Here is a 24655-nt window from a genome sequence, read left to right on the forward strand (position 1 = left end):
AATTGGGCATGAGAAAATTGCACTGACGGCATTAGAACTGCCGCTGTATTTAAACTGACATCAGTACTCCTGTAAAACAGAAATGTAACTATACACACTCCAGGTTTTGGGGGCTTTACACTCCTGTGAATTTTAAAACCCGTTGCATCTTCCAAAAATTGTTAGCAAAAGGATGAAAGAAAAAATATAATTGGATCTAAACCTTTATTTGCATTAAATAACAGCATTTAAATGTGTGCCATTCAAAATCATTCTAATGAGTCATGCTTGAACAAAAAAGATTTATTTTGGATGGGCAATTCTCAATTACATTGGGCAGGCAAGACACTCTTGTCCAATTTAGTGTCTCAAATATGAAAAATAGCTCCCTGACTGGATGCAGCATACATGCTGTGGGTAAATTGGAAAACTATAAGGCCATATGTTCAACTAGTGTAAGTAGGAGTTATTCCACTTAAATCATATAGAGTATTTTAACGTTTCCCTTCACCTCTCAGGAAGTTGGGAGGAGGACAAAGATGGACTCTGCTGCTCTTTTCTGCCACATTTGTAGGGGCTGCATCCAAGGAAACATTCTCACCGAGATGCCTGGGTGATATTTTACATGGTTAGTGCTTACCTAGGACTGCTTCCATGGTGCATTTTAGGGTGAGACCACATCTCAAGTTGAGCTGCGGAGCTAGAAGTGGTGCAAAAAACCTGCCTCCACTTAGCAAGTGCCCACCGAGGCTTTGTTACAGAAACCTGCTCTGCAACCTGCTCTCATTGCCAATTAGCTTCATTTCAGACCACAGCCTGAAATGGCTTAGAGATTATGTGCCTAACTGACCTAGTGATGACTTCTTGTGCCCTGGTAGAGCTGAGAGAGAGGAAATACAGGTTCTCCTGGATAAAACTGCAAAGTGGAAGCAGCCCAGTTTATCGACTTTTGAAGGAAAGCTGCAAAGCACATTTACTTCTTACAAAGTACAAAGGTACACGGAGGCTCTGCATTTTTCACACCACAGTGTTAGGATTTTCTATTTAAAAACTGCTTCTTGCAAGAAATTGAGGTTGGCAAAGAGATGAATTTTTGATTTTGTAATAAGGCGCTCAGAGATTTGTCATGGCTTTCTGTTGCTACACACTGACACATTCAGATCCTGGCTTTAGCATCCCAACAGCAGGCAGACCTGAAAGGAAACAGGCTCTGGAAGGTGTAAGATATGACTGCAGTAGCTCAGTGTCTTACTACCACTTGGTAGCAAACAACAGGACACAGTGAGTCAGAAAGTTCTTTTCACTCCTATATTCCTGTGGGATCAGAAAACTCTCCTTGGAATCTCTTTGTGATTTCATTTTCCTATTTGGATCCTGTTGCTCAGCAAAATACAATTTCTTTCTCTAAGGTGAATTTGCTTCCTCTGCCTTTGTTAAATTTTTATTTTTTAACCAAAACCAACAAAATAAACAAAAAACCCTCAACAGTCTCAGGCAACCCAGAAGAGAGGAGTTCACTCCTTTTCCAGCAGGAAACACAGAGCAAAAGAGGAGTGCCTTAGGGAGAACCAGCCTCACAAACCCAATGCAAAGGCAATCACAAGAAGCTTTTCATCCCAAACCACATTAAGCAAGTGAATGCCCACTGAAATACACTTTAGCATCAGGCCCTGCACAGGCTGGGAGCACATTTCAGCGCTGAGCTGAATGTTTCACACTGCGCAGCATTAGGTCATCTTACTTGGACAAATGCCAGCTCATTTCTTTTACCTATATGTACCATAAAGCTTTAACAGGAGAATGGCTTGTGCTTTGTGTGATGCTGCTGAAACCTAATAAACAGAAATGCCACGAAGGGAGCTGCATTGCAGTGGCAGAAGAGATTTCCTTAAACTCAGAGGAGAGCAGCAAAACATCTGGGACCCTTCTAGATGAAGGATATTGCCATAGTCATGCCAAGAGCTACAGTCATGACCAGGCAGGAGGAGTGTAAAGAGGGTTGGAGGAGGTAGGAGGAACTCTGGCAAAAGCTCTAGTCTCTCTGAACTCGCATTTTAGCATGGTCCGGATCTCCCTGGTGTGTTTTGTAGGAAGCCATTCCCTAGGTCCACCTGTAAGCATAGGGAAAAAATGAAAATCACACAATGTTACCTACCACCAGCCTGCTGCCACTGATCAAAGCAAAGGAGGCAGTAACACATTTAGAAAGTAAAATCTAGGGTGTTCTTTAGCATTCCTGTTTTTCATTTTTCTACATTTAGGGGAAAAAAAAAAAAAAAGGACTTATCTTTTATACTTGATGGGTCACCTTTAATCTCTGAAATACAGATTCATGCTTCCATGCAGCATTTTCCAGATTAGCACAACCGATTTTGTTCAGGCCTTTCTGCAAGAGGCTCTATCCACAAAAAAGCCCGTCAAACCCACAGGGCAAACGATGAATCTCTGCAGCGTCCCTCACAATCTGTGAAAATCAGGGCCACAAGCACATTTGCCTGAAAAAGGCCAGGATTAGCTCTCAGCCTGGCACTGCTGTAACATGCCGAGACTATCGAACAGTGCATGTGTGGGCTCACTCACACCTGACACCCACCGCTGCCAGGCTGGGATGCTGGCACAGCCCACTGACCCGCTCTTGAGTGCGTACCCAGGGGCTCCATGACCCCCTCGACCTCTCTGGAGGGGTGTTATTTAATTAAATGTAATACAAGCTGATTCAAAGGTGTGCAATCAGTAAATGCTCTAGCAGCCAACAGAAAGCAACCTTCTCCATGACCAGCCTTCATGATGAAAACTACCAGAAACAGGAACTGTTGGAAGTGTTTGTGCTGTGTTCATCCATGCTGGACTGAGCAGCCTGAGGTCCATGTGCAGCGACATCACCCCCAGCAGATCACAGGCTAAAGGTAAAATCCATTAACCCACAGTAGGCAAAGCAGCTGGTTGCTTAACAGCAAGAAGTTAGGAGGAGCAAAAAAGCATGTTTACAAATGTGAAACGTTTATTGTTCTCTGGTGTTTTCTCCTAAAGCTGGCACATGGACAAGATCCTCTTGTCAATGGGAATGAATACAGGGAGGGTAATAAAGAATACCTCTGCCTACACCGAGAAGCAGGCTGAAGCCAGAGCTGGATGATATACAGGCAGCGCAGAGTGAAGAAATAACAAGAAAGAGGTGGGTGGTAAAAAATTAAATAGTAACAGTTCTGCCTCTGTATCTGACAGCAGAAATTGGTCTTCAGAGTCCCATAAACTGATGCTCCACAATGTGGATTATAGCTGAGCTCAAATTAGTCATAAGGATCTGGCACAAAACTGCCAGGCCCTACCCACAGCAGGTAAGAAAGGTACCATTCAACCTCTCTCTTAAGGCTGGCATTGATTTACGCTGGGGAGAATCCTCTTTGCAACAGCAGACCCTTTGCTACATGATCCAGAGCTCAGCAGTACAGGAAGCAAGATTAGAGACCGAAGGCAAGGGGTCCCCTGCTCCCCTCCTGAAAAAAAATACAAGACTTGCCACATGCAAGTGAACACGAGCAATGCCACAGTGATGGGCAAGAAGCTTGCAGGGAACAGCTAATACGTGAGCTGGTGCATCCTGGGAGCTCAGGCATCGCTGTCTTCATCACTGTCAGAGATGGACGCGCTGAGCTCCTTCCTTGGAGGAAGGTGCTTGCTGACCACAGGAACCAGCTCCTGTTTCCCACAGGCTCCAGAGAGCTGTCCAGTTCACAGCACACACCTGCAAACCGCAGACTGGATCTCACAGCTTCATGGCCCTGGGGTGGCTTTTGCTGTTTGAGCATGCTGAAGGACGGCATTTGAGTTTCTCAGCAGTGTTACAGGGTTAGAATTTTGTTTTCATTCAACGTTAGAATAAACATGAGAACTTTTGAAGATTTTTGCAAGAATAATGTTAAAAAAAATACACATTTTCAAGACAGAAGTTCTACTTTATAGCTTGAAATATAGTCCAATATGCCCTAGCGATTATTATGTTACTGGCTAAATTTTTAATTTTTGCACAACAGATCATCATGAAGCTGGCAGAATGGGGACTCGGACTCCCACACGCTGCAAAAATACTTCACCAGCAACAAGAAGAATTGCATTCCTCTTCCAGCTTCCCAGGAGAAGTGCTGCAGACATGGATACACTTCTACAGAGCTTTCGGTTTTGGCAATGCACCATGTTTTAATCAAAAATGTAATTAGATAAAAGCCCTCTGAGCAGTTTTATTTGGCATGACACGCTGGCTCAGGATGCTACGTGTCTCCAGAGCAGTGGCCGGAGAAAGGCCCTTGCTCCCTGCTTTTCTGCAATGCAAGGCATCAAGTGGTGCATAGCACAATGGAGTTCAGGCTCCCACAAGCTATGGCAGAGCAGCTACAGGAAAGAGGGAGCTTCACTGAGTAAAGCATTTGCTTCCAGGGCACATAATGAAGAATAACAGCATTCATTTTCAGAAGGAAAGCGCAGAGCAGTGCGCCTGGCGGAACATGATCTTCATGTCTGTAACCGAAGTTAACGAAGCCTTATTTTCTTTGCAGCTGGTGGTAGGCTTAAGGTCCCTGTAACTATGTAGTTTGGGTTTTTTCAGAAGTTTTAAATAATTCCCACTCTCCTTTCATTGTTGTCTCTTCTGAAGGGACGTGCATCTCACCAGCACCTCCTCCCATGCCTGCAGCTGTCCCCATGGCTCCTGGACCATCTTCAGACCACCCCTGCCCATGGCAGAGCAGATCCCACTTGTACAGAGCATCACCTGTACGAGACATCAGGGTGCACGTTCAGAACAACTGCATTTGCCTCTGGGGGTCAGAGAACTAAGGCCCATCTGCATCCCCCAAAATAGTTTCCTTATGAATGTACCTGAACTGCTGCCGAAAAACAATTTTCTCAGGGCAGAGGTGGATTATTATAAGGCTCTGGGAAACTCAGTTGGCACTGGCTCACACCATGGCTGGACTGGCAGCCCACGGCTTTTACCCTCGCCCCTAGGGTTTTGCTGCAGGCATTTGCTTTGTCTTCACTGCTCTTATGCCAGTGTCTGGCTTTTCTTTCTCTTCTCTTCTCTTCCAGCTGCTCTGTGAGGATCCTGGTTATAAGCCATAAAAAATTTGTTTTCCCTCTACTCCTTCCCACCATCCCAGCTCACTGTTCAGAGGCAACAAACATACGGGAACTGGTACTGTTCTGTACCGGCTCCTTTTGAGTGAAGGTGTTATACCTCTGGCATCATTTTTAGGGCATTATTTTAATGATGTGAGATTTCACCTTTCTCCTGACAGTAATCACTTTAATACTTAATATCAATCATATAAATATTTAAAGCCTCACTACAGTATTGAGAGAAGCAATTAGTAAGTATCTGTGTAGCTCTAGGAGGGCCCAAACGCTAAACTTGATAAATATTCATGTTAAAAGAGCTCCTCGAGCTTCCACTGTGATTGGAGATGCTGCCAGTGCTCTCTAGGGATGAAGCCTTGGTGATACTGTACTTGTTTTCACGCCTTTTATCAACATGGTGTTTCTGCTTTCCACTGCCATGATGCCAGCCCTGGCTCCAAGCACCACCATGCCCATCAGCCAGGCTGGGAGGGCTCCAAAATCCCAGAACATCTAAAAATTTCAGCTGACCCCATTGCTAGCAGAGCTGAGCATGGAGCAGCTGTTACTACTGGCAGTAACACAGGCAGTCAAACCTGCTGGGAGAGGAAGGGGACCCCCTTGGTCCTCCCTGAGGTGTGTAAATGTATATCCAGCAGCCTAGAACCGGTGGGACGACACTGCCCTGGCACAGGGAGGCACCCCGGGTAACACAGCACAGGGAGGACAATGCCAAAGCAGCATAATGGGTCACAGGTCATGGACAAAATGTCCACTGCCAGTTCATGGATTTTGGCTTTACCATTTTTCCAGACCATTGATGAATTTTAAGCACAGCTTGTTACATTAAAATAATGCAGGGTGATCTCACCAGTTGACTATGTCAGTCATAAGCCAATGACTAGATTATATAATAACTAGCAAAAAACTAAGCCAGGAGTTTGTCAGAAGCAGAAGACTGTTAATTAATCCAGGTGGACTGACAGTCACACATATACACAACTGCAGTCATTTAACTCACAACCATGAATACACTAGAAGAGTTAAGGAAACTCTAGTATAAGAAACATCACTTATTTCATCTTTTTCTTCTTTTTTTTTTTGAGAATGAAGGCCCAAAACAATAACTGTATTTAACTCCTTGTATCCTTCCCACACAGCATTCAGGCGCAGGTGCCTGTAGCTGGTTGGCAGCAGTAAATACTAACCTGTACCTCGAGAGTCATTACTAGAAATCAGCAAGGAAATAAATAAATAAATAAATAAATAATGACAGAACAGATGGCCCCAGCTGTTGAAGGAGCACATCGCTCCCTGCTGCAGCTTCAGAAAATACCCAGCATCAAGATGTGCAGCATGCCTTGGCACTGCTGAGGAGATTTGCATTACAAACACCCCAGGCACCCTCCATCTGTCCTTTCAGGTATTGACTGCACCCAGGAACTTATTCAGCAACACCTTGACCTTGTCTTGCCTGATCAGGTCTCTCTGCAAGATGTTCACTGCTGATAGCAAGTGCCACCCTAGAAAGGCAAAGCAGGGTCAGGCAAAATGAGACTGCAGAACAGGCTGTTTGACTGACAGCTCTTTCTGCTCCCCCCCTTCCCTCTACAGGAGGAATAAACAGTGAAGTCTGCTGCAAGGGCTCAGCACATCTCTGTCACCACATAATAATGATTATAATTATCAATAACAAAATAATCTGGATGTAAAGCTGCTCCAGCAGTTGGGGTTAATGGATACTGAATCTAGTACCAGCCTTCCTAAAAGCTGCGTCGGGCCGCCAGCATTACACTGGTTTTTGAAACTCAAAGAGAAGAGAGAAGCCTGGGCACCTGGAGTCACAGCTAAGTGTGCTGGCCCCTTGTTGGCCACACTCTGACAACTTGTTAGCAACTGTGAACCTATTTCATTAGAATGAAGAAAGGTTAATACCTTCTGTAATTTCCACTCAGACCAGCTGATGAGATTCTCTTGCATTCCTTCACTAGTCCTAGTAGACAAAGAGCAGCCCTCTCTTTCTTGCCCATAAACACTAGACATGATGCAAACCCACCACTGCTTGTCCCTAAAATCCTCCGAGGTGAGGAGACAATCTCCATGGTTGGCAGAAGCTCCATTACATGCAGAATACCTGAGACCCTATCACACCAGTATTTTTAATTAATCAGAAGTTTCTCTATTGAGGTTAAACATGGTGTTAATTTCTCATTTACTCTCCCCAATACATGCTTATTAATTAGCATACTAATTTGTTTAGTTCTTTAGGAACTGCATGCATGGAAAAAGTTCTAAGTTGTCAAATGCAACTCATCGATTAGTCCAAGACATTTAAGAAAGACTAATGGGTAAATATATTGGAGCACTAATTGGTGAAAAATCCAGCATGACGCATCCTGTGATCCCTTCCTTTGTAATAAGATTCTTGAATTAACTGACAACTTGATTTTTCCTTCTTTTAATTAAGAAAAGCAAACCACAGAAAACGAGAAGTCTTTGTGGAGGGTGTCTATTCAGTTTTCTGGTTATGCTTGAAGTGAAATCTACTTCATCTACTTCATTAGCTGAAAAGTAAGGAAATGAACCTACTGTGCAAACTAGAATTTATCACTGGGGCTGAGAGAGCTGATGTGGAAACTTAAAACCCACTTCGTCACTCTTCTATTTATTATATGTATTTTTAAAGGTTCCTTTCTGATTACATAAATTAAAAGTGACTTCTACAAATCTGGAAGAGATGTGTTGCATACGTTTCTTGTGCAGCATATGGCAGCTTTTGAAACAGCTCAGTGTTGCAATATGTAGACTATATAGAACGCACAGGGTAAAATATATAGAGTAAAAATGACTGAACATTCACAATTACGTCTCCAAGCAGTAATGCTCTCTCTGATAGGTCCATGGCCATGAACCCCAGTTACTCTCAGAGGAATTCTGTTGATGTGTGAATATTTGCCCCCTTAATCACTGATACTGGTTTATGAGCTACCATGTCAAACAGAATATAAAACATACTAAAGCATTTGTATATGTTTGTATTTCCTGACCTCTAGCTCTTAGAAAACAAGATGAAGCCCACTATCCTACTGGCCACTGTGGCATCCAGAGTGCTTGCAGGCTGCTGTAAGAAGAACCATTTTTCCAAAAACTATAGTTCAAAGGAAACTAAGCCAAGAAACCCCATGTTACACAAGAGGCCAGATTTTGTCCTCAAAACCAGTGTGTGCAATGGTGCAGAGATGCTACTTATGACACCAGATAAAACAAACTCGGGAGTAAGTGATGGATCTCTGGACACTGTCAGTTATAGTAACACCATTTGTTAATGTTGTGACTCTGCCAAGAGCCTTTCCAGCTGCTGCCTCATGTTGCCATAAGAACTTGTCCACCAAGGTGAGTATAATATACAAGATACCTGCCCTCCCCTCCCTGCCAATGCTAGAAATAGGTGTAGGACTCTGAAAAGCTTGATGACTCCAGCACATATGAAGCTGAGGAAGACACAGCTGTATTTGGTCCAAGTTGTATGTAGTGATGAGGGATAGGTTTAACCTGCTTTTCCTCTGTGCTCTTTCATGCATGTTTTATTTACACGAACCATCAAATGCTGAGGTTGTTGATTTGCCCTGTTAGTCTGATATTCTAAATGATTTTTCTAGATGCCTAGAAAAGGGAATCCACATGTTATGGTGGATTGAAAGAGGAGCAATACCCTTGACAAAATTTCAGTCTTTTTCCTTTGGTCCTCTCTCAGACATACCCAGTCAGTCCATGCCCTTTAGCTTCTGTGTATCAAACCAAGTGTTTATTTTCAGGATGAATTAGCAAATAATCACTTGGGAGAGGGGACAGATTTTCTCTGCTCCCTCTGGCAGCTGGAGTGGCACAGCCCTGGTTGCTTACTTCCTCAATTAGTAGCTTAAATAATACAGAAAAGTGATTTCACAGAGGTCCTATTCAACTCAGTCCACAAGTTCCTCTGAGGCTCCATTTTGCCCAAATGGAGCTTTTCCTCCTCCCCTCACAAAGCCTGAGGGCAACACGCCTGCTTTGATCCAGCCCAGCAAGAGCTACCAAGCTGGCCCAAGGGAGCAGTGCCAGCACCCAGCATGGCTCTGGCAACCTCCTGGCTCCTCTGAAATAACAGCAGCTATTCTCATTTCTCACAGTATTTCCACAAATTTTCCATGACTGTTCTGAAATTATAACTTTTGCCAAAAAATCTATTTAGTGCTGTTTGCCTGCAGAGAAATGTTTGGGCCATCAACAGCTAATACTGGTGCTCTGGTAGAAAAGAGGAATAATTACAATTCCTCTTCAGATCAATGATATTTACTTGCCTCTAAATATGCAGCATGGTTTACACCTTTAAATGACCTTAAGTAATCATTTTCTAGGCAGAACAGAAAATCCATTTCCATTAGTTTCCAAAGACTCAGAAAGTATGTATGTAGAAAGATCAGTTCCATAAATTCACCTTTTTAGAGTCACTGGGTAACCCAGAATTTATGCAAGTGCAGGTCAATCAGATAATTCAGTATTTATATCCTCCCTTTCAGGCTCCAGGGAACTGGAGTAAAATGCTAAAAAAAAGATACACATGTTGTAATACGCAGAAGATTTAGAGATGGAACTATTCTGACAGCCCAAAATAGAAAGCTTTATGCATAAGATCTCAATGGCTAGGTCTGTACCTAAATCACATATTGATTTAACCCCCTGTAGACAACTTATATAAGCTTTGGAATTATGTATGCTTGATCAATGTGTTTTAGAAATGAATCTCTGTGACTTAATCATTTAGGCAAGGGAAGAAGTCACATAAATATTCCTACATTTTACTTCATAGGACAGTAAACCAATTTCTAATCAAATCTGTAAGTAAACAGCGTTATTTGTTTCCAAGAGATATGAATAAAATACTTTTCATAGAAAATCTGAAAACAGACTGAAAATGATCTTTATCTATTAAACACACACACACTATATTGATGCGTGAGTATACAAACACCATGATCAGAGATACAGAGGTGAATGCAATACCCCTTTGTAATATCCAGGGATGAAGAGTCCTAGCACCACACTGAAAAAAATTTGGATTCAGAGTCTCAGACAGATGAGAAAGTTGGATGTGTTTGATATTTTACTCCTTTGAAGTGCTAACAGTGATTCTACACTTGACTTCAGGAGCAATGCCCCTCTTCAGCGCAAACACACCGACCCTAATATAGTAGGGGAGCAATAAATACTTACACCTATACATGCAGATCTCAAAGTGTTTTAAAACGGAAGGTATTTTCTCAGGTTAGAGACAGAGAAACTGAGGCACAGAAAGGCAAAATGACCCCCCTGAAAGACACAAGGCAAGCTCAGGTATAAATGCCAAGAGTGAAGGCTTTTATTTGAATGGCAAATCTACTAGTGCAAACCTCCTTTCTTAAATACATTAGTGCTCAAATCCCACTGATATCAGTGGGAGCTCAAGGACTGATTCTGGCTTAGAGCTGGGTCAGTCACAAACACACTCTTCAGCTTTTCCCTAAGCTCTGGTATCCTAGCTAATTTTGGGGCAATCCAACCAAAAGGTAAAAAGCTGACTCACTGTTTCAGTTTCTCTGGGTGACCTTGGCAATAAAAAAACCCAAACAAAACAAAACAGTGCTGACACCATTCACGAATCATTCCCAGCAGCATGGAAACAAGCTCTGCTCCCAGCAGAGCACCGCCCTCACCCAGCAGAGGGAGAACACCAGCACAGACCCATGGCCAAGTCCACACTGATACTCCCCAAGCTACCAATACTTGAAAAATTGGGCAAAGCAGATTGCTGCAGCCTCGGGGGATTCCCTGTGAATGCATACAGTCAGAAAAGGAGGGAAGCCACTTACCGTACAGGACTGTAATGAGCGACACGGGCATGACCAGGATACCCACCAGCATGTCTGCCACCGCCAAGGACATCAGGAAGAAATTTGTGGCATTCTGCAACTTCTTCTCCAAGGACACAGCCATAATTACCAATATGTTTCCCCCAATGGTCAGTAGGATGACAACCAAGATCAGGAGGGCTGGCCAGTTCTTCTCCCTCACGGACATCCGAGAGACTTCGCCCTTCTCAGAGGCATTAAGAGGATCAGATGTAGGCAAACTCTGATTCAGAGTCAGATTGCTGCTTAAGGACCAAGCCATCAGACCACCATGCAAACTAAAATCCAGCGTAACAGACACTGTCGTTAAGCTGAGTAATATTCCAGTGCTACTTAAAGTGCTCATTGTCTGGGACTGGTTTTTCTGTCTCTTAACCGTGCTTCAGAGATGATCCCTTTTCCAAATTGCGGGTCCAAGGCAGATGCCGAACTTCACAAAACCTGAGCCAGAAAATAATTTGATCTTCCATAGTGAAACAAACCTTACAGAAGTTAGCGTGGAGCTCTTCTAGTTTCCTTGGGTGTGGTGGAAGATGACCACTGACCAGCAACCTCGAGGGAAAGGAGACTTTGCAATCTCCAGCTGGTTTCCAGGTCCACCATTCTGAAAAGGAGATAAAAAGTGTATTCTTCACTGAAATCACAGAATACACAACACCTTCTTTATCCCCATGCGAATGACATTCTTACTCTCTCCCTTCCTGCTGGCTAGGATGTTCTCCAGACTGCAAGTAATTTATCTTATGGCTACAGACTATGCCTACAATTATGGGGGAGAGCGGGAGAGAATCACATCAGTGTGCTCTGGCTGGTTAAAAGCTGATTATCACTAATTAAATGTTTTGTGAAACCTGCAAAAGCAAGTCTGAAGAGCAAAATATGTTTCAAGTGATAGCCACTTCACAGATACTCTGCCGCTGTGTAAAATAGTAATTGCACAAAATTCCAACCAATACAGATAGTGCAGCCAAAGCACAGTGTAAACCTTCACCTTAAATGGAAGTGTTTGGATATATTTTGCGTATTCTGAGATAAAGTGCAGGTGTTGCAAAAACACTCAGATGTTAATGATTAAATCTCCTATAATAATGAAGATCATAGTTTGTTTTTTATTGGGAAATAAATGGTGGATAAGATACAATATATATTAGGTAACATTATATGATGCTATGCTGTCAATCTCTCCAAACAAAAAGATAACAAAGAGTTAAGAGAAGAGAAAGGGCAAACTTTCATAAAAGCTGTGCAGTTATTCTGCTCTTCTTCATCTGTTTTTGTGCTGCTGTGCTTCTGTGCTGATCACCAGCATGCAGCTGGGCCAGTAAGCCCTGTCCCACCAGCCTGCTGCCCAGGACTACTGCCTTGGATACTTGGATACTACTACTTGGATACTACTGCCCAGGATACTTGCCTTGCACGTGCAAGTATCAGCACCGTCACCACACACACAGTCGGTAGGACAGATTTCCTCACAGTATCTCACATGATTTATGCTTCTTCACAAAGCAGTTGATAAGTGAGGGCAAGTCAGATTACGTCCCCTGACTGCCCATGTAATACAGGCCAGAAAGCATCACGCTGCTGCCTCTGAAGGAGTCCATTAGCCTCATGCATTGACCTAATTCAGCAAATTAAACAGAACTCTTAGCTAAACCGTTAACTTTAATCTTAACTGCTTAAATAAAAGCACAGAAGGAAAGCAGTTACTAGAACAACAAAAAAACCCCACACGCTGTATGGAAGTCGACCAGTAAGTAGAATAAAATCAATAGCATGCAACTTATGTTGAACAAATCCTCAACTTTTTGTGTAGTCCACAGGAAAAGAGCTGTTCTATCACTGTTAAATAAATAACTAAATAAAAGCCAGATTTTAGCCCTTGAATACACTGTGGCACACATATGACACAGCAAGTTGCTATGCAGGGATCAAAAGCTAAATGTAATTCATGGGATTACATTAGATTTAATGTAAAATAAGAAGTGTTCAGAGTCCTATAATAAAACGTTTAACATTCATGGAGGTTTTGAAAGTTTACTAATGGGCTTTGTGCACAAAAACATTTCTTAAATGAGCAGTGCATACAATGAACCCAGATTTGCTTCTGCATTATAGTTAATTACTCCCAAAGGGTTTCTAAACCTCATATTTAGGAAGAAGTTTTGCACTATGTGCACAGAAAATAATTTTGCAGCTGCTCATGCACATGAATTAGCAAGTAGTCACTGGACCATTTATTTTTCCAACTTAGCTGGTCTAAAAAAAGTCTTTAGAAAGTTTTAAAAATACTTCAGTTTGGTGGTTTGTTGTTTTTTGGGGATTTTGGTTTTTGTTTTTTTTTTTTCTTTTTTTTTTTTCCCCCTCAAAACACAGCTCTTACTTTAAAGCTGTGAACAAAAGTAACCATTTTTCCAAATCCCCTTTCCACAGTCAAGGAAACACTAGGCAGCTTTGTGACACTTGAGCTTTGCTGCGCAGGACACCCCCATTAAAGCCAATGGGAATTTCTGGGTCTCCAGAAACTCTTTCTCTTTGGTCCCATGACTCTTGGGCACTCCTGATCATGTCACAATAATACTTTGGCAGGATGAGCAGAAAGTTCATGCCTAAATATGAAGACATGGTCAGACAGCAGGACTCCCAGCCTTGGTCTTACTTATTCCCAGGTTTGAGCTCTAGGAGGTTTTTGGAGAAGGTGACGCTACTGCCACTCTCGCCATAGATGTAAATGAGCTGGATGTTCCTGGCACGTGCTAGTTTGGGGTTGCCGAAGGAACATGGGCAGGGAGGTGCCTCAACTCTAGATAATAAAAAAAAAACCCCCACAAAACACAAACAACCCCCAAACCCCAATGTAACTGCAAGATAAGATTTCTGAATTAAAAATGTCTAACTCTATAACTGCTCAGAACTAAGTTCTGAAATGGTTAGTAGGGTCATTCTCTCTTGCATTTCACAAATGTGTTTGCAATAACATTTTCTTCCATGAATGATGTTGCATCAGAGCATGGAGTAAAAAAACTCAGTAGGCAGAATTATCACTTGCTTATTCATCAGTTTTAATATCAAAAATAAAATGTATGTTATTTGGCTACTAATCTACTGCAAAGCATGGGGTTCCTTAATTATACTAGTCACCAAATACAATTTGCTTTGAATTAAATTATTGTCAGGAGAAAAATGAGTTTCGTCAGGAAGGTCTAAGAAATGGAGACTTCAAAATTCATTTGCTTGCACTAAATGAGTGGTTTCCAAACACACACAGAGACAGACTAAGCAAAATGCTTTCTACACAAAGTAAATTCTGCAAATCTGGTACACACTAACTTCTCAGCAAGAAATTATATTTTCTAAAGTCTAACAGATTTCTCAATAATCCTCCCCCCACACTCCTGTCAGTAGTTAAAAATGTACATGTTCTACATGCAAGAGTAAAATTATGCTATGATATTGAGAAAATAATTTTTTTTAATTAGGACTATCATGGTAAAAATGAATCTTAGATTCCAGATTCTATCTTTGCTATTAGAAAGAATTATGATTTCTTTTAAAACTTGGCCCATTCACCTGTCTATTACTTGGAGTGACTCATGAAGAGAACCATTACTATTTTTGTGCCAATACAGAACTAGGAAAAGAAAAGGAAATCACAAAGACACCTAAAAAAGCATTTCCCAGGCGCACTTATGGAAATGCAACACCTGAAATAACTGGGTACATATGTAGAAGAGATGTGTAGAAAAAAAGCCATGACACAGGCAGGAGATCTGGCTTATCCTATAGCCTCCAAATTCCTGGTTTAGATGGATCGAAGATGTTGGCACTGCTCTGTATGTCACCTTGTCCCTGATGGTGGCCAGAAAGAAGTTGGCAGCCCTTGTTCTTCGCTGCCACCGACAGCTGCCCCAGGTGCAACCAAGTCCACACACCTGGGAAATGGAGAAGGGAAGAGCTAACTCTCAGACCAGAATAGCATCACCACTTGTTTTGATGTTGCCTAAATTCAGCCATCATCAGGTCTGGCATAAGCAGTGATGGACCTTCATCTCTTACCTTGGCATAAACAGAAAGAAAAACATTATATGGAAGAGGGGTGACTTTTACATCTGAGCCAATGCTTCTGGCTCTGTTCTACCACATTTCTGTGAAAAACCCTGTGCTAGAGTCCTTATCAAGTCTCACTGACCCCCTTTTTTCTACATTGCCTTTATTTATTGTTTTATTTTCAGTTTTCACTGCCTGGAGAATCATTGTTATTCAACCAAGAATAGCGTCAGGTTCTCTAGTGGCAGGAATACCTTGGAGAGGACATCAGGATAACGAGGGTTTTCAAAAGTGGTATAGGTTTTATCCAAGATTATAATGGTAAAAAAAAAAAACAACACCAAAAAACCCCAAACAAAAAAACCAACCCCACCCCCCTGCAAAAAAAAAAAAACCCAAACCCAAACCCACAACTAAAAAAACCCCAAACAACTCTCTCAACTGCCTTAAAATCAATAGAGGAAGCATTTTGCATATTAATTTTGAAAAACGTTACGTGAGAATTTGACTACAGCAATGCTCAAGATTGGGCTCCACCTTCAGAATTAACTCTCCTATTGCTTTGTTAATACTTTTATGTTATTTTACATGGATTCTGGCTTGAAGTCATCAGCTTTCTTTTTCACTGCATCCCTCAGTCTCCACAAGGTAAAACTTTATGACTAATTCCTTCAGCTACAGTCTTCTAAGCACATCACTGTACCAGAAAAATAATTCACATTTTATTCATGAATTCTGCATATATTTAAGAAATATCTCCATAATTTTAAATTAAAACCTCTGCCTACCACAGATTTTTTTCCAATAGCTAACTTCAAAGCACACGTACTCAATTTTGTGGTCAATCATCAATTCCAGTTCAATCTACTACCAACAGTCCTTAAAATTAAAATGTAAACATTCAGCAAAGCCAAGTTCTTGTCTATGCCACTCTTGCTTTTTGATAGAGGTAAGTAATGAGTTCTTTGGGCATGTTTTTTTTTCCTTCAGTCTTTAAGTCCAGTTTACTCTAAACTGAAGCTAGAAAAACATTTTTGTTTTTCTTCTATCAAGAAAACATGAATTATTTAAAGCAAGAGTTTGGTACACTGAAGTTTTCAGATATTCCAGAAGGTTAAGTCAAAGCGAAACAAAAGTACGGTGGTTTATAGGTCTGTACTGGTGGGGCACTGGGGGGTTCACACACCTTTGGAAGTGTTTACCACCATTACTCTTGCTAAAAGGAAAAAACAAAACCAAACCAACCTTTCTTGGAATAAACACAATTATTTTTTCCTTTGAATTAAATACATTTGTCTTTAGTTGTTTTACCCTTCAAAGCTCAGAACATTTTTTCCTGGAGAAAATCAGCCACTTGCTGAGAAGTTGAGACGTTCCCCAGTCCTCAGACAGGATTCTGCCTCTCCTGGACAGACTGCAGAGCTCCTGCACTCTCGTAAATCATCTAATAACTCTCCAGGACTCATAGCCTTAATGTTAACAGTATGCATTTTAAATTGGATAGGAAATCAAGGATTGTCAATTTAGCACAAAAAAAGAACCTGAGTCTCAGGCAGACTCAGAGAGGAGAATAATACATAAATACATGGTAAGTCTTGCTGTAAAAAAACCAAAAGTACTTAATGATCAAAAGTGGTGACTTTCAGCAATTCCCTCCCTGCAAGAAAAACAAGCAACGTCCAATGGCTTGTCAAAGGCACAAAGACTATATGTGAGCAAAAGAGATTTTTTCCTCCTAAACTATCAGCAGTATTCAATTTTCTGAGTTGCATTCACATCTCATTGATAAGCAGATGAAAGCCAACAAGTTGTTAAAGATCAAACATATTTTAAAATCAAAAGATTTTCCTTCAGCCTTGGCTTTGATGGTAGACCTCCATAAGGGTAAAAATAAACATGAAGTCGGGTAAACTGAACTGCAACTACTGCAATATTTGACAGGAAAAAAACAGTGGCAGATAGTTCACAACTATCTGAGCCAGATAGTCAGCTGACATAAATTGTTATAGATCCATGAAGCCCTTTACAAAATGGCAAATAATTTAAAATTATATAATAGGATACACAGTTTAGGCTCAAAAAGGCAGATTTAAGGCTCTGTAACACTCTAAACTCTGTATTTCCTGCTATTTGCATCTTTACTAATTTATTTTTTTAATGCATTGACAAATTAATTTTCTTTTTTTTTTTTTTGGAACAGAAGGTTGCCTTAAAATACATCTTTTCATGACACCCTTGCAAAGGCCCATTTAGTTTTAGTGACTGAATAAAATAGTATTTTTATATTTACATAATTCTGTATTTTAGGCACTCACAACTAATCTTTCTCCTTTTTGTAGCAGCACTAAGATGCATCCCTATTTCTGTGCAGATCTATTTTTAAATGCTGTATGAGAACGCAGCAAGTCCAACGGAGACCACCAAGGTTATTGGGGCTGAAGCACATTAAATACTGGGTTTGGTTCAGCACCGGGCTTGCTTCAGCCCAGAGAAAAGGCATTGAACATGGATGTATTTGCTGTCTACAGCTACCTGCTGGTGCTTACAGAGAAGACAGTGAGACTCTTCCAAGAGCTGCACAGCAAAATGACAAGAAGCAACTGTCAAAGTGATAGATCTGAGGAAATCATGCATAAAATACAAAAAAAAAAAAGAGATAAAAGAAATCACAGTGAGGGTGGTCAGACAAGGGAAGTAGGTTACAGAGAGACTGTGGGATCTCCATCCTTGGAGATGCTCAAAACACATCTGGGGATTACCCTCAGATGTCTGATCTAACTTTAAAGTTAGTCCTGCCTTGAGCATGGGGTTAGACTAGAGACCTTCACGAGGTCCCTTCCAGCCTAAATTATTCTATGACTGGATCCAGAATGTGCTTCTGAGCAAAGCTGTCCAACCTGGGGGTGTTTTTGAGCCCCTATCCCTGGATACACATCCTATATTTGTCCCTACTAGTCAAGCTCAGGATAAGACCAGCACATCTGTCCCCTTTTGTTTCCCCAAGGCCAGAAACAAAACTGCATGCCCAGGTGGGAGAGTACAACCATGAGGACCCCAGTCTGCACAGTGTGGGGACCAGGACCCTACAGCTCCACCAACACATGCCACTATCGCACTGGAGATGCACGCAGCAATGCCAAGTCCTCACCTCTGGTCACCTGTTGAGGTTGCAGGCACCTGAGGAACCTACAGTTCAAGTATATTCTGAAAAGTGGCAATTGTAGAAAGCCCCAATTAGTTTTAGTCTCTTGGTAGCATCAGGAAATCTTCCTGTCTTTTGAAGGCAATACATGCACTATCAACAGAGAGGCACATTTTCACACAATCATTTCAGTGGGAAAAATCAAAACCTAATGATTATTCTGCAGATACCCACTTCAGAATTAACTGAAGATGCAGTCCAGAGAAGTGCTTATGCCTAATTTTAAGTACTTAAATACTTTCCAGAGCCACTCTTGAAAGGGGGACCATATTACTAGCACTTTGTTTAGGGACTTTCTTTCTAAGGAAGTATTTGATACTCCCTCTTCAGTTTTGCAAGAAATTCTGGAATTTTTCCCAGCAGGTACTGGAGATAAATCAGTGTAAAAAACATTTAATAAGACCTTAGGGAAACCTCCCCAAACACAGCTTTTTACCACTGTTTTTTAATTCCAACACAGAAAATAACTATTTATTACTTGCAAGCTAAAAAATAATATTTCATTTTTTCACAGCAAGAGGAAAATGGATTTTCTCAGACACAAGCTCAAGTAATGATATTTTGTAGGGTCATAATAATGAGTCACTACCATTCTGTCCAAAAACAAATAGCATTAATTTCCCTCTCTGTATCTTCCCTCATACTGAGTCAGAAAGGCATTAATTTCTTTTCCAGACATTTCAAGGCAATACAAGCACACAGAAAAGACCTTAATCTACCTTCTGGCAGTAAGACTAGCATCCTTATTTTTTATTTTCCTTTGGTGGAAGAGCACCTGGGAGCCTCACAAGAAGATGTAGATACTCTGCCACTCCCTGCAATGATAAACTTGCTCTCTCGGCTCAGACACGCAGAAACACTACTACAGAATAAATCTGAGTCTCATCACATACTGTCCTAAGTTCTTGGGATGATTACACCATAGTTGCTCATATTTTCTGTGTGTAGATATCATTCCAAACTAACTTTTTTTTTTTAAATAAGCATGTCCCCAGTGACTGAAATTCACCTTCGTAAAAAGACCAGTTGAGCATCCCTCAGCCTCCTTGGCAGGTATATTTTGGGATCCTTATTATTGTGGGGGATGTTTACCTGCCACTGTGAATGGAGTTAATCATGAGTTAAAATTTGGATTTTGCTTCATCTTTATTAATAAATAACTGAAAGCATTCAATACCAGCATTAAAAAGTCAACACTTGCTGTAGGCATCGTGTGTATGTGCTCCCTGGCACACGGAGGTTTGAGAGCCTGCAGAATCCCCCAAGGCAGCTCTTGTGGCTGTAAAGACCCCCCTTCTGCCACCACTGGGGTGCCATTCCCTCAGTCCTGTTTTAATTCAGCCGTATGATGTGGTAAACATCAAATGCAACATCGGTGGAAAATTTTATGTGGTAGGTTTTTTACCCTCAGCTTTTCAGGGTTGTTGTAGTAAAGTACTATTAAACTCTTTCCTACTCACAAAAAACCAATTTTTCTCTCCTCTCTTAAATGCTTTGCATGACAGCTCTTTGTTTACAGCATTAAGGTCTGGAAATGAGCACTTGCAATGTTTGCTCCCAAAATGAAACATCATAACACAAAACAACAAAAACACTTGCCTGGCTTTCTGTAGCTAACTTTTTGTGAGTTTTAAAGCCACGCCTATTTAAAAACCAGAAGACTCCACAGTTTTCAGCAGTTTTTGGAGCACAGTGTTCTATCCCGTGTGTGGTTGAATATCTTCATAATTCTAAGTTATGGCATATGTTGTGGCATATATGGCACAGACATAGCATCTATATATGGCATTTGTTACCAGTATGTATGCACCCATAGGAAAACTCACCTAAATACATACATGCATCTAAATAAAAAATAATCATGAAGTGATTTATTTTCAAATTATGTTTTTGGGGAAATCTCACATTCAACAAAAACGAACCTGACATTCTTAAATTGTTGTGCATACTTTGCAATAGTAGTAGAGAGCAGCAGTCAATCTGGAAAGGAAGAACATGAATATTCACCAGGCCAGATCATGAGTCAGGGCATGAACACACCATTACATAAAACACATGTTCCCGTTTTTAGGGGAATGGTGGTGACTCATCTGTTATTCAATAAGGCAAATTTCTTAATGAAGCAAGAAATCGTTTGATGTTGCATTTGTAGCTTTCTTTTCACTCCAGCTCTCTGTGTCTTCTGAAATCACGCCAGTTTGGTAACATCACTCATTTTGTAATGAAGAAACTGAGATTTATTATGCCGTGACTTGGGGCACACCCTGCACCACATGCAACAGGTGATCCAGAGAGAATCTTCCTTTCACTTTGCACATGGACTAGGGCTCAGGCAGCTTGACCCATTGTGCCTGTGCGCAGCCTGGTACGTCACCAGGACATGGCTGCTCACCATGGGGTTCACATGGCTGAAATTGCTTCTCCCTTAAATTGATTTTCCCAGTAAGCACCTGAACCTGCAGAACGCTCTAATTCAAAGCTCAGAGAGCTATTTATTTTAAATTATAAGATGTTTAATAGAGGCCTCCTACCTAATGTGGTGATGCATTATTAATATATGCCACTGAGTGCCCCTCCTGTTGTCAGTGCTGCCTGAGCATCTTAAAAAAAAAAAAAAAGAATCACAGCATTAGATAAGCCAGGGAAAAGCAAAGCAAAGGGCAAAGTATAATAAAAAGTGCCCCTAACGAACTGACAAACCACTCAGGGCTTTTACTATAATAGTATAATTAAATATGTGTTTTCATATACCTGTACAATGTCAGAGAAGGGATTATTGAAATACTCATGAGTTACTTGACTTATCTGTATCTCATACATAACTAACGACAGTTGATAGAAGAACAATTACATAGAAAATGTAACTATTCATAGCAAGAATAGCCAAAGGTTACTACTGTATGGATAATGCTCATGGAGTGATTCGAACCCAGCTCTCAGCAGTGTGCAGCCTCTTACACACCAAAGCTCTTGTCCCACCACTGCACCTCTTCTTTAAGGTCTATGGAGATGCTCTACCTTCCCAGCAGAGAAGGGGACCATGACCTGGCAGCTGTGTTTTTCCTCTTCTTCCAGTTTTACAGGCTCTCACATGGCTATTTAATATATGAGGAATACACTGGATCCTAGGAATGTTAGAGAACAGAGACTGATAAAAGGTAAGTTAAGTAATTCCTTAAAGAAATTTAAAAAAATAAAACCAAAAAACCCCACCACCACCCACACCAAAAAAACACCACAAAATAAAAACCAACAAACACACACCCAAAGAACACTGCAAAAATGCAAAGGTGGTTTTTTTTTCCTTTTTTAGTTTTTTTTTCTTTTTTTTCCTTGGAAAACTGATCCATATGGACCTGAAAGGGGATGACTGACAGTATAAATTCAGAAAGCCAACACTTCTCTGATCTAAATATATTCACAACTGGATATTTTAGTAAACCAGTACTAAGGGAAACCCTAAAGACAAAAGTAGGTAGAAAAGAAAACTCTTAACAACAGGTTAAAAAAAAAAAAAAGAAAGGACAAAGAACAACATCAGACTGAAACAGTTAAAAGAACTGGTCTGTGTGATGCCTGCACTTAAAGATAGAAAATGATCCACACAATTATAAACCTCTTAGTTTGACCTTAGCTAGGCAACATTTCAGAACAGATTTAAAGGCAAAATTAAAGACATGATACATGGAAAGCACTATAAAATGTGACATGAGTTTCCCAGATGTACATTGTAACAGTCTTGACTTGGTGTTTTGGGATTTTGTTTGTTTGTTCTTTAACATCCCATTCTCTAGGCAAAAAATATGCAGTAGTTCTAATTTACACAGACTTCATTAAACCATTTGATATGGTGTCACCAGAGAAATTATTAGGTCAACTCCAGATAAAAAGACAAACAGAGGAATTGTGAAACTGCCATGGAATCGGCTGTAGAGGAGAAGAAAGTGGATTAGGCTGAAAAACCAAGCCCTGGTCTGGAAGTAAGTTGTTTTTTGAGGTTGGCAAAGTTTGATCTTGATAGTCATTTCATTCTGATTTTTTTTTAATGATGCCAAAACAAAACATTTACTTTGGGAATTACACGTACTGATGATTCAAAACCAGGATGCAACACCCACATCGGGAAAGGCTGGAACATCGCACAGGAGAAGCTGAATGGCTTTGAGGACTGAAATAATCACATAACTAATAATGAAATGTGATAATACAAACTATAAATAACTAACAGAATTTGGCTGTAAACTAAGAGTTTATCAGTTGGAAACAAAGGCTTCAGCATTGAGCCTTACGTCAGTGCAAGAGGGACATGAAAGAGACAAATATAATCTAAACTATATATATACACCAAGCAAGGGATTTCTTGTAAAGATAAAGAGGAATTAATGTCACTGGCACAAGACACTTGAGTCCTAATAGTTGTATTTTTATTCACTAAACTTCTATTTCAAGATAGATGATTTGAACGGGAACAAGCCTGTGCATTCACAGGCAGGAGCATCCCTCCTGTGAGCTAGCTCCAGGCAGCAGGCCATGGATATGTTGCACCTAAGATGTGTTAGTGCACTGAGAAATTTAGTAAGCCCCGGATATTGCTGTGCCATATGGACACGGCCATGCAGACCAGCACCGGCACGTACCCAGGCAGCTCAGAGGCTGGGCAAAAGCGAGTATGGTTAGGCTGCAGTCATCCATGGGAACAGCAGAACAAGAGAGTCATCTAAGAATAAAAGCATGGTTAAACAAGCCAAGCCAAGGGGACAATATGTGGTGGACTCCAGCAAAGTGGAACTGACCACTACCATCTGTCCCTCTGTCCCCACTGCATTTCTTTCTGTAGGCTCCACTGAGGCAGAATCATAGTCATGACTCTCGCTTTGAAGAAAAGAGACTACTTGCACAAGCAGGTTTGTGATATCGAGGCAAAGCTTCTTGTAACACATTTCTGAATTCCAAGTATTCCTCTGCCTTTCTTGGCAAGTTCTGTGTTTGCAAGAAAGTACATTTTCTTCTTCAGCTATATCGATCATCTAACTGGTCTTTAGCATCGAAATGATTACATCGTTTTCTGCGTACCAACATGCTCTCAGCCCCTCTTCCTCACTCCCACAAGATTAGACTTCTTGCCTTGGCTCTCTCCATCAGTTTTCACCCTGCTCCTTCCTCACCCACAGCACCACAGGGTTGTAACATGGGTTATCCCCCGGGGAGGCCACCCACAGCCCTGCTGACCTTACCCTCCCATTGACACGCACCCAGACTAGCTCCAAGGAGGCTGACCCACAGATTCAGCCCAAGGGGCTATCAGCACTCCTCCCCCGGGCCAGCTTTCCTCCTGAAATCCAGGATCCCAAGTGTCACCCATTTTCCATTTTCCCTCCCTTCTCTCTCTGATCAGATGCATCCTTGCATATGTACGCAGGCACTTTGCAAGCCTGCTGTCCCTTTTCAGCATTGAATAGGGACAGTTTAATACTTTTTAAAATTTGTTCTAACAACATGGCTTTTGATTAAATCTTATTATCTACACTTTAAAAAAAAAATCTTTTTAGCTTGACTTTTTTAAAACAGTATTTTGTTTCTTAATTCTAGCTTCTTTCCTTTCCTAGGCCTTACACCTGAGAGAAAGAAAAAAGGGGACAGAAATCAAAATGTTTGATCAGCTTTGGGTTTAGTAATAGAGAAAGAAAAAAATAGAAAAGACTGACTATTAAAAAAATCTTAAATTACTTTTCTTTTTTCCCCAAAATTGTTCTGGGGAAAACATACTCCAGTATGAACTAAATTCACTACTGATTTTCTTAATACAATTATATGAATTTGAGCTTTTTTCCCCTACTTTGCTTATTGTTATCCAACTTCAGTTAATGGCCTACTATTTCATATTCATAATTCACTGTTAATTCTCCTTAGACTGATGTAGCAACTCCATTATGAACTGTATGTTTTTTCCCTTCATTCCCTTTCACCCTTTTGAGAAATGTAATAATTAACATAAAATATTTTTCTGTATGTGCCACCGCTCTAAAAGCAAACAAACAACCCCCCACACGCTGACTGCTTTGTGCCATGAGAGGTCACTTTTATCTGGATGCCTTATTCCAGGTAAATTCTGCATTGTGCTGCTGCTCCCAGACTAAGACAGGGGCGGATTCTGAGCTCTTACACTACAGTAAATCACAAATATCTTCAATTAAACAAGAAGGCCCAATCGCCCCTCTGGTCAGACAGACCTCAGTATAGTCACTCTTGATTTGTACTAGAAAATAGGCCAATTGCGTTGAAACATCTTCAATGAGATTAGAAGCAGGCTCTTTATTTAGAGAAATAGTTTAATTTTCAAAGCATTTGGCAATTTTAATAGACATCATCTATGAATAAGTCAGGGTGTGTA

At 40.9% G+C, this 24655-nt stretch overlaps 1 protein-coding gene across 30 annotated transcripts in view; it reads right to left on the minus strand.

Annotated features, from left to right (window-relative positions):
* HTR2C (5-hydroxytryptamine receptor 2C) overlaps positions 1 to 24655 on the minus strand; it is a 186649-nt gene that overhangs the window by 32039 nt on the left and 129955 nt on the right. For 19 of the 30 annotated variants that reach the window (XM_072877416.1, XM_072877418.1, XM_072877403.1 and 16 more), the window contains one exon: positions 10980 to 11622. In XM_072877416.1, coding sequence (XP_072733517.1) covers positions 10980 to 11364 — 385 coding nt within the window. In that variant the 5' untranslated portion in view covers positions 11365 to 11622. Of the gene's footprint in view, positions 1 to 10979; positions 11623 to 12429; positions 12637 to 14857; positions 14948 to 20795; positions 20865 to 21282; positions 21390 to 24655 lie in introns of all 30 variants that reach the window. The other 11 variants (XM_072877419.1, XM_072877394.1, XM_072877425.1 and 8 more) reach the window with 7 other exon arrangements.

Source organism: Ciconia boyciana, chromosome 12 (assembly GCF_034638445.1).
Source record: "Ciconia boyciana chromosome 12, ASM3463844v1, whole genome shotgun sequence".
Taxonomy (NCBI): domain Eukaryota; kingdom Metazoa; phylum Chordata; class Aves; order Ciconiiformes; family Ciconiidae; genus Ciconia; species Ciconia boyciana.